The sequence below is a fragment of the Lycorma delicatula genome, chromosome 2 (genome assembly GCF_047948215.1).
Source record: "Lycorma delicatula isolate Av1 chromosome 2, ASM4794821v1, whole genome shotgun sequence".
NCBI lineage: Eukaryota > Metazoa > Arthropoda > Insecta > Hemiptera > Fulgoridae > Lycorma > Lycorma delicatula.
Window position 1 is genome coordinate 230,951,345 of NC_134456.1, and position 14,768 is coordinate 230,966,112.

The 14,768-nt window shown below is 34.7% G+C and overlaps 1 protein-coding gene across 1 annotated transcript in view; it reads right to left on the reverse strand.

Annotated features, from left to right (window-relative positions):
- Positions 1 to 2,902: 2,902 nt before the first annotated feature.
- The window catches only part of LOC142320086 (ATP-binding cassette sub-family A member 2-like), a 31,225-nt gene continuing 19,359 nt past the window's right edge, over positions 2,903 to 14,768 (reverse strand). Inside the window, exons 4-5 of the mRNA XM_075357761.1 lie at positions 3,677 to 3,899; positions 2,903 to 2,989 (exon numbers count right to left, since the gene is read on the reverse strand). Coding sequence (XP_075213876.1) covers positions 2,903 to 2,989; positions 3,677 to 3,899 — 310 coding nt within the window. The remainder of the gene's footprint in view (positions 2,990 to 3,676; positions 3,900 to 14,768) is intronic.

Consider the following 14,768-nt stretch of genomic DNA (forward strand, 5'->3'; position numbering starts at 1 on the left):
CAGTGCCTCATGGCTGCATGGACTACTATGCCCTCAGTAGCACAGTCACCTCCCACCGACGGCGATTCTGCCATCCAACTCTAACAACTATTGCTCTAAATTAACCACTGACATTTAATCACATTCTAAGACTGCTCTCGTCAAGACCATGCCACGCCTCACTGCTGCATGGACAACCATGCCCTTGGTAGCGCAGTCACTTCCTGCTGACAGCAGCTCTGCCACTTGACTTCAACTTTAGACTTTTTTAACCGTTTAGAATTAACTGAGACTTGTTGCCAAAACACCTATTCCCGGTCAATCAAAAGCCTCGGCTGAAACCCTAGCCATCTGGGATCCTACTCCATTTAAACACCTTCAGCTAATCTACGTAATGCAAGGTACCAGAGGAAACCAGCCACTATCAACTATTCCGCACGGACCTTCAAATTAACTCTGAGATCCAGAAAGGAGTTTACTCTCTCAAGTTCTCCTAACTACCCTGGTACGTTCAGCCTCATACGAGGGACAGACATAATAAAGGACATGGACCACCGTGTCATCAACCATTAAATCTGGATGTAGACCTGAATGTACTAAACAAAACCTAGCCAATCTCTCTCGAAAAGCACCATGCCCAGAAAGGAATTACAATATACCAACTGGGGAAAATCCACTTAACCATGCGCAAATCAAATGTAATTGGAAATATGACATGCGTGTAATGACCAACAGGGAAGTCATCCCACCTGGCCTGTCAAAAACCCTGGTCTTCAATTTCCCGCATACGTTCCAAAGTAAGACCATCCTGTTTGGAAATATAACATTCCTTACGTTCTATGAATAGGTAAGTAGTGAAGGCACATACACAAAATCTTTTATAAAACCTCCAAAGAAAGAAATCACATGGGTGCGATTAGGTGGCCTTGGAAGCAACTCCAAACAAGCTCTTTCATAGAGTCCAAGCTGACTGATCCAGCAGTTGGTGAAAATATTATTCAACCAATCTGATACAGAGTTGTCATAGTGAGGAAGTGCACACCCTTGTTGCCAAATAAAATTCTCTGGTCCATCTTTCAGCTGAGGAAAGGAAATTATTACGTATGCTGCATATCCAAGTAAGCAACTCCTATTACACTTGCTTCTGCAAAACAGCTAGTGAAACTTGCATTCAGGCTATTGCACAGAAAACATTTAATTTTGGGGATCCCCTTTCATATTGTAATAACTCAAGGGGATTCTTTGACCTCCAGATATGAATATTATACAGGTGTTCAAAAAAGAATGTACACTTTTAAATAAAAAAAAAAACATTGGCTTCCCTGATGTGATATTAGAATCCTTTATATACCAAAAGTAAGGTAATCGATACAATTTTTTCCTACCTTACAAAGATTCAATATGGGCACCCTTCATGACACGGCAGATATCCAGTTGATAATCCATTTCGTTCCATACTTGAATTTACATGTTTCTTGTAACAGCAGCAAAGGCTTCTGTGATCCACTCTCACAGCTCCATCAGATTTCAAGGCAATGGTAGGATAAAGACTGTCTTTAACAAAGCCCCACAAAAAGATGTTGCATGTCATCATGTCTGGAGACCTAGGGGACCAACACTTCATCATCAGGACCAGTGTGACCTATCCAACGCTGTGTGAGATATTCATTCAGATATCCTCTCCCATCATTATGCAAGTGGGTTGGAGCTTCATTCTGTTGGAAAATGAAATCTTGGGAGTCCTCTTCAAGTTGTGGCACCAACCAAATCTGGAGCACGTTAAGGTAGGAGTGTCCCTTTACAGTTCTTTCTGCAAAGAAAAATGGCCCATAAAGCTTCTTTCTGCATATGGCAACAAAAATGTTAACTTTGGAGAATCTCTGACATGCCAAGGATATTCTGAACCCGAGATTGAAACATTATGCCTGTTGATTTTGCTGTAGATATGGAAAGTTGCCTCATCACTGAAAACTATCCTGTCCTCAAAATCATTATTTTCCAGGAATCCCAACATGCCTACACTGAAGTAGTATACACAGTAGTAATATATACTATACAATGTATATTAAGTATTATGCAAGTAAAGTATATACCGTAGTAAAATACAGTACAATAGTATATAATGTAAAAGTAATGTACACTGAAGTAAATACACAGCAGATATTTCAATCAAAACTTGGAGTATCTAATAGCAATCAGTGTAACTTACACCTCTCTCCATACAATAGACAACTAGAAAAAAAATAAAGAAAAGGGTAAAATTTTTTTCAGATACCCCGTATGTGTTAACTTTTCCATTAAGATAAAATGTTAACTCATCACTAAACACAATACAATCAAGAAATTCATAATCTCTTCCTACAACATTTTGATAGCAAAGTCGACATGCACAGCGTAGTCAGTAGACTTCAAAACTTGTAAAAGTTTTATACTTATGGATGAATTTCCTTAAAACATTCCACACTGTCATCACCAGCAATTGCTAGTTCATCGCCAGCCTTCCTAACTGATCTTTCTAAAACTATGCAGGAAAAACCCCTGACACATTCAACAGTTTTTACACAAATCCTCAATCATCCTGTACTCTTTTCTTTACACAGACATTTACTCTATTATACAGACATCTGGTTGTTTCAAACTGATTATGCCATTGATGAGTTTACTGTTACTTAGAGGATAACAATTAAACTTTCCACTGAATGCACATTGAACTGTAACTACAGATTCTTGTTAATTCTAATTCTTAATATTAGCAAAACCACTTTCATGAATAACAAACACTATGGCAGGTTTGCTTGGAAAAGTGAAGATTAAACACATAATGTTCACTACTGCACATCATCGTACAGTTTCACAAAAACTGGCAATATTTGCAGGCAATATCCAGCCCTACCGTTCCACCTCAGACTGTTATCATTAAATTTTATACAAACATTGTTACTCTCAAACAAATTCTAATCATTGCTTCTTTTTCTTCAGATGCTTTACATATGTTATAATCATAAAACAGCTGTTAAGAAAGAATATAAATAAAAAAATTACTGTAATCACTTTCTGTTCTGAAGAATTTACACTGCCTTAAAAACATAGGTTTTACATTATATGTGGAAACACCTTAATTTTTAAAACAGTACCACCATGATTGAAACACTTTGAAATATCAGTTGGCAGAATAATGGCTTTTTATATAATTATTTATATACATAATGTTGCACACATATATTACTATAACAGTTGAACAAAATCAGTGGACATTCTACCAATTGATTTGTTATAGTTATATATGAACCGTTATAGTTTCAATCATGGTTGTACAGTTTAAAAAGTGTTGTCACATAAAATATAATCTAAAACCTATGTTTTTAAGGCAGTGTAACTTTTGCATTGATCCACAAAAGAAAACGTATATGCATGCATGCATGCGTGCAGTGTGTGTGTGTGTGTGTGTGTGTGTGTGTGTGTGTGTGTGTGTGTGTGTGTGTGTGTGTGTGTGTGTGTGTGTGTGTGTGTGTGTGTGTGTGTGTGTGTGTGTGTGTGTGTGTGTGTGTGTGTGTGTGTGTGTGTGTGTGTGTGTGTGTGTGTGTGTGTGTGTGTGTGTGTGTGTGTGTGTGTGTACTGACCTAATTACCTATATATACATACAGGTAATTAGGCGATGACTTTTAAATTAAAAATGATTATCTAATTATATACTTACTTTAAGAATAATAGTTAAAGCTGCTGATGTACACCATAATGGTACTATACAATCAATAAACCAAGCAATCCATTGTAGATCATTGTTCACACACAAATGATACAATGATATTTTCATGTATCTGTTTTTTGCATCGACAATAAATTTTACAATCATTGCAAATTCATACATCCAACACATTATTATACATATTGATAGATATGGTAGAAATGTTTCTAAGAATCTGTAAAAAAATAGATGCACACAAATATTTTATAATCTGAACATAAATAACAGGAATCAAAATGTTACTGATAAAATTAGCATGTAATACTTTTTTGAAACTGAAGTCAAATTCTACAAAGATTAAGCCTTTCTAAACTACCAAAAATAAATAAAATTCTGAAAATGTACATATTACGTAAAAGAAAGAACAATAACTGAAATAAGTCAACTAAAGCAAAAGTTGCTTTGAAAGACCCACACATAAATTCAAGGAACAGGGAAATTAAGTTTTCAATGCATCGTTTTCTCAAATAGCTGAAAATGCATACACATTAATTGAGGAGTCCCAATGCAAAACCCCTAGCTATTAACAAGAAACGCCAAAAAAAAAAAAAATCTGTCACTGAAATATTGTAAAAGATAATTAAGTAATTTATTTTTTGTAAATTTAGAAAAAGGTTTTTATTTTCCAAAATAACTGGATAGTTATTTTTTAACACGGTGTGTTACGAACTACTACACAATCTTAATTAATATTATTGTTTATTTTTTACAGTAAGATTTCACAGCGCCAATTTTAGTTAGTTGTTTGATTTATTTTAAAAAAAGAGTAAGAAAATTATTTAATAAGATCTTATAAATTTAATAGAAAATTAAAATCTTTTATTTTTAAAAGTAAGTTTTTGTTTTCTTGATTGGTTGATGCCATGAACCTCTGCCAATTTCATCTTTTAGCCAAAAACAAGATCTTATTTTGTTTCAAACATAGGCATTTCTTTTTTTTTTACAGTTAATGGGTGATTGAAAATGCAGCTGTAAAAAACTTCATCTTGAACTTTTTCTGATGTTTGTTTAATAGTTATGAAATTTGATTTTTAAATGGGAAGTGCCAGAAAGCAATTTGTTTTAGAAAAATATCAGAAAATTTCTTCCTGTCTTGTGTTAGTACTTTTCAAATTCTGATGAGTACCTCGAATGTTGTGAAATGTGATTCAGGATTTTCCATTTTACTTATCTTCCTGATCACATTTCAAATGTCTGTAAACCTCTGTTGGGATAATAAAAGAATGCCTCACAACAGCAAATACTACCATGATTTTTTTCCACATTGTAGGCAACAAAAGACAAAAAACGCATACTTTAAATCTTGTTTGTCCCACAACCCACCTGTATAGAAGAATTTATGGTAAGAATTATTGGTTTTTCTTGTAAGAACAAAGGTTATTTGATTACAGCTTTTGCAGTACACATAGAAAAGTTTTTTCTTTAAATCCACTTGGATTCACAGTGAAGTTAGTTGCCTATATAGTAAGATAACCAATCTGGTATCTTAGGTAGTAAGAATTAAATTTTTTAGCAATCAAAATTCATAAGCACATCTTTCTCATCTACAAGTATCTAGTAAAGTTTGTGAAATGCTTCGGTTCAAGTTTTTCACATTGAACTGCTTGCGGTTCAATGCCAAATAGGCATTGCATCATCGCACAGCCTAAATTTGATGAAAGAAGAAGAATATATACTACAAAAATCCTAATAATTTGTTGCATATGTTTGTTAGTCATTTATTTTTTCCATAATCAACACTTTAGCAGTATTTTATATATTTGAATAAAACTGCCTAATAAAAACAATACTTATTACAAAATTTTACAGGATCATAATTTTCATTTATCATAGGTACAAACCATAAAACTGTATAAATTAAAAGAAGTATGTTCTTAGGAGGACCATTCTGATCAAACATTATGTCCTAGTAGTCACAGCAATGCATAATTCAAACACGATATAAACACGATTTATACTGATCTTTACTCTTCAAATGATCACATCATTCTCTAGTTCACAAATTATTTTAACTTTCTGTTGGACTTCTCTCTTTAGACTGTTCTTATTAACACTACATAAGACAGTAACACAGAATTCTGGTTCAAAGGATGTGATATATTTCTGAATATGTAGGATAAAAAATTGCATGTAAGCTCTTTAAAATAATCTATCATCAAAATGACAGCAAATACAACTAACATCAACAAATACAGCATACAATCAAATTGCCAATTAAATACCAATCTTCATATTAAAACCTGGTTTGTACTGATATCCTAGTCTACAAAATAATTGTTCATTGCTTTAGAAAGAAAGTGAAATACATATAGACAAATTGTTCAAACAATAGGAATTGAACTTAAATTGTCAGTTGATAATGGCAAGATGCATAAAAAACGCTGCTGCATTATCGCATCATTTGACCAATATTACACAAAATGTTGCAAAGCCTCAATACACAGTTAATTTGTCGTATAAATTATTGCTACACAAAACCAATGATTGAGGTGAAGTGATATTCACTCAGAACCAACAGTGATATTTAACTAATCCTTTAAAATGACTTAGATTGTAATCCAAAAGTTGAAGCTAGATGTCCTGCTTGTTTATATTCGTAATTTCTTCTGTACACTTTTTTTGTGACAAAATGTTATTAATTACACTGTGTGAAAATAAGAAAATGTTTAATCGTACATCATCGATTCTCATGAACTTGCATATTTAAGCTCTTCTACTGATATCTATCATTAGCGTTGGCAACTGCTACACTATTCATCATGAACTTTGTTCGCCCTTCCATAAACAAACTGCACCATTGCTTAACTTTACTCTCCCTCACAATGTTTGGCTCATAAACTTCGAAAAATGTTCATTGCTTTATGTTCTACCTAATTTATGTTCTTGCTAATGTTCTACCTTTTTACCTTTGAATTTCAATAGCAGTTACTTTTGTTGAAAAAGAAAAAAGTACAACAGAGTGAAAATCTCACAGTTGGCAGGATTATGCACTGCAGCAGCAATTGATCCCACTTCAGTTGGTGGCAATTTCAAAATGATCTTATGTATATGAAAAAAACACACCTTGTATTTTTTAATGCGTTTTGGTAGTCTCATGTTGATTTTTCTCTGGTAGTCTCTCGATTTTTTTGTTTGAAGACAAAGAATTTCATTCGTTATAAATTATGATTAATCAGTAAACTGAATACCACTAAGGAAGTTGGGATAATGTATTTATTTTTAAATCAACCATCAACAGATTTTTGTCCATCATTACAATTTAGTGGTGCTATTTCATGTCTTGTGACATGCAGTATATGAAATAGGTTGCTCCTGTAATGCACAACAAATTCTACATTTGTTAAACATTTAAATGACATGACAACCTTCTGATCTTTGTGGTGGATAATTGTATTTATTATTCAATATTTGCTTGTCTTGCAAATAAATGATGACCAGCAGCTATTAGTTTAGGTTTGGGGGGTTTAAACTTATAGGCAGCTATAAGTTTATACTGACCAGCAGTATACCTGTTCTCTAAAATGTCTCTAAAGTTTTAAATGTTTTACAGTTTGATATTTTTTGATCTGGATATTTGTCACAGTATTCTCGATCATAACCGTATATTCTATTATTATTTACCTTACCATAACTTCAGCATATCAGATATCAGCAAAACTATCAAATATCCAAACTCATTCAAATTCATATTGTCTCCTATTACACATAATAGCAGATTAACTGTTTTTTAAAAAAACTGTAACAAAACCATTTATAAAACCTGCTGGCTTAATTTAATCTGCGTTAACAATTTTTCTGATAGTTCTATTTGTTCTCTATTTTCTCAGAATTTAATTCTCTTTAATTTTTTTTTCATTTTTTGGCTTTGAATAATTTTCTCAAAAACTTGCCAAGTACATAGTTCTGTTACTTGTTCATTAAATTAAATAAGTCAAAAATATAGAACCTCCAAATTTGCCCCTTAATTTAGATCCTAATATTTTAAATACGGCTTCATTTTATCCTTGTTGGAGAAAGAAGAGCAAAATATGCTGCTGTCCTCTACTAAATAATAAGGAGTTTCTAGACATATATTTACAGGAACTTTGCTTATATTAATGTCAAAAATCAGTTCCTAAAGTGTTGCCATGCAGTTTTGAATCCTCAGGTGATTTCCACATGTATGCTGCTTCATTTTTTATCTAAATGTTTTTTATGTGCATTTTATTTTTCTTCCAAAAGGCTCAATAAGCCTTTCTTTCCTTTTGTTTCATGAATATATTTAAAACAACACTGACATTTACTGACTAACAAACTTAAATATACCTAAATCCTAATTTTGCATAAGTTAATTAACCATTCAACGTGACATATTCTACATAAGTCATACTCTTATATGAGTGACTTTTTTCAAAAATGTTTCATTTATTTGTATGTATTATTGTTACGACATTTTTTATAATTTATAACTAACATTTTGTTAATGAAACTTTCTAATTATTAATAATGTTTTCATAATACTACAGAATGATTTATCTGTCATGCAATTTGTATATAACTAGTGTACTTATCACTAAAGATAGATTTTAGTCTGGTAAATTTTAAACATTTTTGCATTTATGCACAGGCCAGCCTCGTAAACTGGGCACTAGTTAACTGTCTCTCTCCTTTTACCTTGTTTGGAGCACACAACACACCTTCTTTGGACCTTGCCTTTTTGCCAGATAGCGAAAAGATGGGGTGATTCAAAGAAAAGGGAAATTTTAAAAATTAAATAACGTTAATGAACAAATTTTTTAGAAAATTAATTTTATTTCATGTAATTGTTCAAATGTTGCCATTTCAGGATACGTACATTATAGTTTATTTTTTAAAGATGACATCTCTTGCAGGTGACCTCCTCTTCTACGTAAACACTCACGAAGTCTCTTCGTTAAATTGTTCATGGTTTGACGTAACATCTCAACTGGAATCCCCGCAATTGCTTCTAGGCTCTTTGCCTTCAGTTCTTCCGTTTTAGCAGGTCTACTGTGGAACACTTTGCTTTTAAGGTGACCCCACAAAAAGTAATCGCAAGCTGAGAGATCAGGCGATCTGGGAGGCCATCTAATGTCACCATTTCGTGAAATGACACGTTGTCCACACAATCGACGTACAGATGCCATCGATATTCGTGCAGTATGTGACGTTGCTCCGTCTTGTTGAAACCAGGCTGTTTTAAGAATCGGTGGAAATCTCTTTTGTTGTTCCACAACAAAGGTTTCAAGCATGGCTACGTAACGAGCCGAACTCACTGTAATCGCAAGACTGTTGTCATCCTCAAAAAAATAAGGGCTTATAACACCGTAAGGTGACATAGCACACCACACGGTCACTTTCTGGCTGTGCAACTGACGCTGGTGTAGCTGCGTAGGATTTTCTTGTGCCCGGTATCTGAAATTTTGCTTGTTAACAAATCCACTGAGGTGGAAATGCGCTTCGTCTGACATCCACAGTTCGTGAACAAACTTTTCGTTATCGTTTATCTTCTGAAGCATTACATTACAGAATTGTGCTCGCACAACTGCATCGTTCGGTTACAGTTCCTGGACGATCTGCAACTTGTACGGATGGAATTGCAAGTCCTTCACTAACATTCTTCGAACACTTGAATTATGCAATTGTAAAGATGCTGAGAGACGACGGATTGACCGATGTGAACTTCGTGTGACAGCATCTTGTAAAGCTTGAACATTCTGTGGTGTACGGACAGTTCGCTCACAGCCTGGAGGTTTTTCCTTTTCATTACCGAAGCGGTTTCCTCAGAATTAGATATCCATGTTTTAATTGCATGTGATGATGGAACACGGTCGTCCCATCCCAGATTAAAATGACGGCAAAATTCTCTACACGCTCCCTCCACACTGTCATTGTTTTTGTAAAACGCTTTGATAGCAAATGCACGTTGCGCACCACTCCAAGGATCCATGACAACTAAATGGCAGGTTAGGTTAGAGATGCTGGCGCCACTTATCAAGTGGTACCAATTGCCCACGGCTACCAACACAACTTTCAACATTTCCGTTTCTTTGAATCATCCTCTATTTTCAGTAAAATGTCTTTCAGCCAGTACTGCAGGCCGGGCTCAATTGATGGGTGACCGTGTACTGGTTTGCTGCCCTTAACTTTAAACTTGTGAATAGCTCACTCACCAGGGTATCTAAATGACAAATGGTCAACTTTTGGATATGTTTGCTTCCAAATTATATATGAATTTAACACAGCTATATTTATTAACCTTTTAAAAAACTTTTCATTCCATTTGGTCTCGTGTTTTCTTTCTATTGAGTAATTCTGGAGCATTTGGTCACATAGGTCCAAAACCTCCCATAGTTGTATTGTTTTGTTGGACTCTGATGTGTGCTGTTTCATTTCAATATTATGGTAAGTAGAAATCAGTGTGACAATTTACTTGTCACTCCACTTGAATATGAAAATACCTAACATATTACGAGTTTAACAACTGGTACATGGAAAAAATATAGTGTAAAATATTTTTTGTTTAATTTTTTATGCAGCTAAAAACAGTACAGTTTCTAATAGTTTACTCAATTGTCGCGCAGCATATGATGGGATGTTGCAATAAGGGGACAAAATTATGAATATACTCGGTACATCAAAATGCTTTGAAGGGTTAACTTAAGGTTAAGGTGATGGAACACTGGAAATGTTCAACCATAAAGGCAGGAGAAAAATAAGGTGCTGTATATGCATTACCTTTATAAATGTAAGCAAGATAATGTACTAAATAAGAAAATCAATAATCATATCAATTATCATAAAAATTCCCTTAAAGAGAAACTCCGCTTTTATGACATGAATATATCAAATAAAAGATCTAGACTGTACAATAAATGAAATATTTTTCAATCAGTATTCAACATACGTGGGTAACTATTACTTTCAAGAATGGTTTGTTAATAAATACAGGGTCCAAGTTTTAGTTATACAAAATTTTCTAAGAATCTTTAAAGGTTTACTTACACATTCCTTTGATTAAAATAATAAAAAAGGTTCATATAAACATGGGTTCAGAAATACTGTACTTTTCTTAAAAGTTATAGCCAATGAAAAATTTTCTAATACATTTTTGTTTACAGTTGGTCATTTTACAGTTTATCAAAATGAGGTCATAGATTTTAAAATTACTTAGACATTCCACTACTGTCTAAGCGTCCACTGCTGTTGAGTTTGACTCTCATGAAGTTTGAGGTTGCCCAGCGGATGTCATGTCAATGCTTTTGCAAAGATGATTTTCTGCTGGTCAAAGGAGAATCACAAACAAGATCGAATTCAACACAGCTAAAGCATGTGGAGTAAGAGATGTGGAGCAAACAACACAAAACGGTATTTAGCCCTGAAAAGACCACCATGATGCTGTTAAAGGACCGTTTGGCCGCTACGTGGCGAGCACATGTTTCAATGACCGGCCATCCTATTCATTATGTCTTGTTGCAAAAGTATTTGGGTGTACTTCTTGATGAGAATTTTAGATTCAGGAAGTACTTACAGAATGTCACTAAGAAGGTGTGTGATGCCTTCTTTGGCATTCGTAGGGTGGTCCATCCCAATGTCTAACTTTTAAAACAATGAAAATTTTGTATAAAGGTGTGTGCAAAAAAACTGTGCTTTACATAGCACCTGTTTGGGCAAACAGAATGAGGTGTAAAAGGTGCCACAATATTCTGAGGGCCCATTATCTCCTGTTACTTATTGCAACAGGGCCTATACAACAATTTCACGTGAGGCAGTTCTAGTTATTGTGGGTATTAAACCGATTGACGTTCTTGAGTCGGAACATCAATTATGCTATGCTGCAAAAAAGTCAGGTGAACTGATCGTGCAGTGTATTCGGGAAATGGAGCAGAAAGGTTTTGGTATTTGGCAGGATTGGTGGGATGAGATGGCAGATTGGCAGTATACACTCCTCTCTTTTATAAGGGTGTTGGGAGTTGCCTCATAGATCTCCCCGAACCGGCATGTGACTCACTTCCTTTCAGGGCATGCCGCATTTCAAGACATGCTGGCTCGATTTGGCTTAACTGACTCGAGTCGGTGTCCTCAATGCTTATTATCAGATGATACATATCATGTGCTGTACATCTGCTCAAAGTATGAGTTTAGGTGTAAGGTAGTTAGGGAGCTTGAGGGTATAGGTACGAGTCTGGATCTGTGGGCTAACTGGAAAGTTAGAAATGAGTGGCGTATTGTTGAAAAATGTTAAATGCTTTTGCGCCCGAATGGATTGCAGAGAGTGTTTAGTATAGAATAGTAGCCTGGTTGGCTAGGGACCCATTTGGATGCTCTTCTGCCAGGTTGATGTTTGGTATGTTCATGAGTTGAATTGTAGGTATAATTTTGGATGCTTTTGTATGGTAGGTCAAAGCTGCAAACAGTTTTTGAGGGTATGAGATTATTTTATTATAGCTCAACTGGTAAATTTTTATTGGTTATCAGTTTTTTTAATTAGTTTGGGTGAGTTTGAAAAATGTCTTGTTAGTTGATGGGTTTCAAAATTGATGGAAAAATCTTTCAAGGTATTTGCATCAGTGCCATCCTGATAGAAGCTGTACTGATGACTGAAATGTGTAATCAGGTAATGAGGGTCTAGAAGATGACCTCCAGTAAAGCCTAGGGCTTTACTGGATGGGGTGGTGTGGCGACTGGGATCATCATAAGGAGGTATCTTCCACTATTGGGATCAGGATGTCTAAAGAAAAAGCTAGAGAGCTTGCAAGGATCAATTGTGGTTTTGAGCTGCCAGTTAATTGGAAAACTGAAAGGGAATGGAACATAGTTGCTGGCTTCCTTACATTCTTAGCCCTGCAGAGGATGGCTGAAGAGATCTGATGCTGTTGTAGATGTATAGATAGAGTAGTAACCCAGGTGAGTGGCTCAGGGCCTGCCTAGGTACTTACTTCGCCAAGACAGGTGTTTTGGTACCAAGCCCAGATTAGCTTAAATATTTACTTAATTATTTAGAATGAGATGGATGTGTGTAGACCTCTGTAATGTGGCTGCGATGTGAGAGGGTATATTCATTGACCTTGCTCCCAAAAGCAGACCAAAGCAGAGAGATAAAATGTTATGTTTTCATTAAATCTGTGAATTTGTTTCTTGGTTTTTAAGTAAATCAAGAGGACTTTGAGCAAATTGAATTGTAGGACAAAATTCTTGGTTATTGCAATCAACACCTGTTTTGTTGGTATGAGGATAGTACTTTTGGTGTTTAAACTGGGAGCGGTCAACCTGTTAGAAAAAATCTAACACAAAAAGTTGTTTAAGGAATTTTTTTTATTTCTTGGTGTATGGGGCTAGCTTCACATATATGCCTCTTTAGTGTCATTTAGCAACAATGTGACCACTTTCGCTTGTTGCCAGATGGTGAGTGGATTTATATTGAAGCTGTGTTAGTTATTTTCTCACTAGTCTACCGATCCATCATTTGGAAGTTAATTTTTTCTCTGAACTCGACCAATTATGTTATTATATTTATTAGATTTCTTTTACAGTTGATCAATCATGTTATACTTTTTCTTAATAACAATATTTCTGTGTGTTGTAATTTTTATTAGCTGTAAGTGTGTACTTGTGTTAAATGGCACATATAATGGCAGATAGTGTGATTTTGGACTAGTTAGAGGAGATAGAGAAAGAAAATGTTATTAACTTTGATGAAAATGACAGTATTAGTGATAAACAGTCAGAATACAGCAAACATAATTCTGATACCGAACAGTCAGATGAAGAGTGTAATAAGAATATTGACAACGATCCTCCTCCTCCCCCGCCACCTGTTCTGTGAACTCTTGCATCAGAATATAAAGGAAGAGATCTTGTTACAAGATGGTATGATCATGAACAGCCTGCCACCAAAACTCACAGGCAAAACATTGTTACAAAATTACCTGGTGTTAGAGGAATAGCTAAAAACTGTGTAGAAATCGTTTACTGCTGGAAAATATTTTTTCCAGATGACACTTTGGATGAAATTGTGAAATTTACAAATGAAAAGTCAACACTTATGACCACTTCATATAGTCATAGACTAATCGATTGTCCTTTGAAAGGTTACAAAAAAATTAGGGGATTTTTGGAGTTTTATATATGTTAGGCATAAAAAAAGCAAATCATCGGATACATTTGAAATGTGGGCATAAGATGGTTCTGCACCAGAATTTTTTTCTGCTGTTATGACTGAAATAATATTCCACACCCTTATTCGTGCAATAAGATTTGACGATAACGAAACGCAGGACTGACTGAAAGAAGATAATTTGGCACCAATAAGAAATTTGATAATTTTATAAAAAAAGTAATGAAAACTATTCTCTAAGAGAATATTGTACTATCAATGAAATGTTAGAACCATTCAGGGGTTGCTGCAAATTTTGACAGTACATAGCCAATAAGCCCAACAAATACAGCATAAAAATCTATGCACTGGTTGATAGAACAATTTACACTTCAATTATGGAGATCTACACCAGGAAGCAACCACAGAGTCCATATGAAACAGAAAATGATCCAGTAAGTGTTGTAAAGAGTGATGACTAAATTGACAGAACTGGAAGAAATATAACTATGGATAACTTTTTCACATCGGTACCACTTGCAAATGATTTATATGTTAATAATCAGACAACAATAGTGGGGACAATAAGAAAAACAAAATATCCTTCAGAATTGCAAATTATCCTCCAAAAAATGCAGGAAGATCGAGAGGAAGCAGAATGTTTGCATTTAGGAAAGAAACAAACAAATGCCTTTTAATTTCTTATGTCCCCAAACAAAATATAAATGTACTTTTAGTCTCGATAATGCACAGTGACGATTCCATAGACCTGGACAGTGGAGATGCGCAAAAACCACACGTAATTTCATTCTACAATTTGACTAAGGGTGGCACAGATGTTGTAGACAGGCTGAAAAAGGGTACATACAACATAACTGTGGCCAATGTAAGCAATTTATTTGTAAAGAACACACTAGACTAGATCAACTAAACTGATCTGTGTTGAATGCA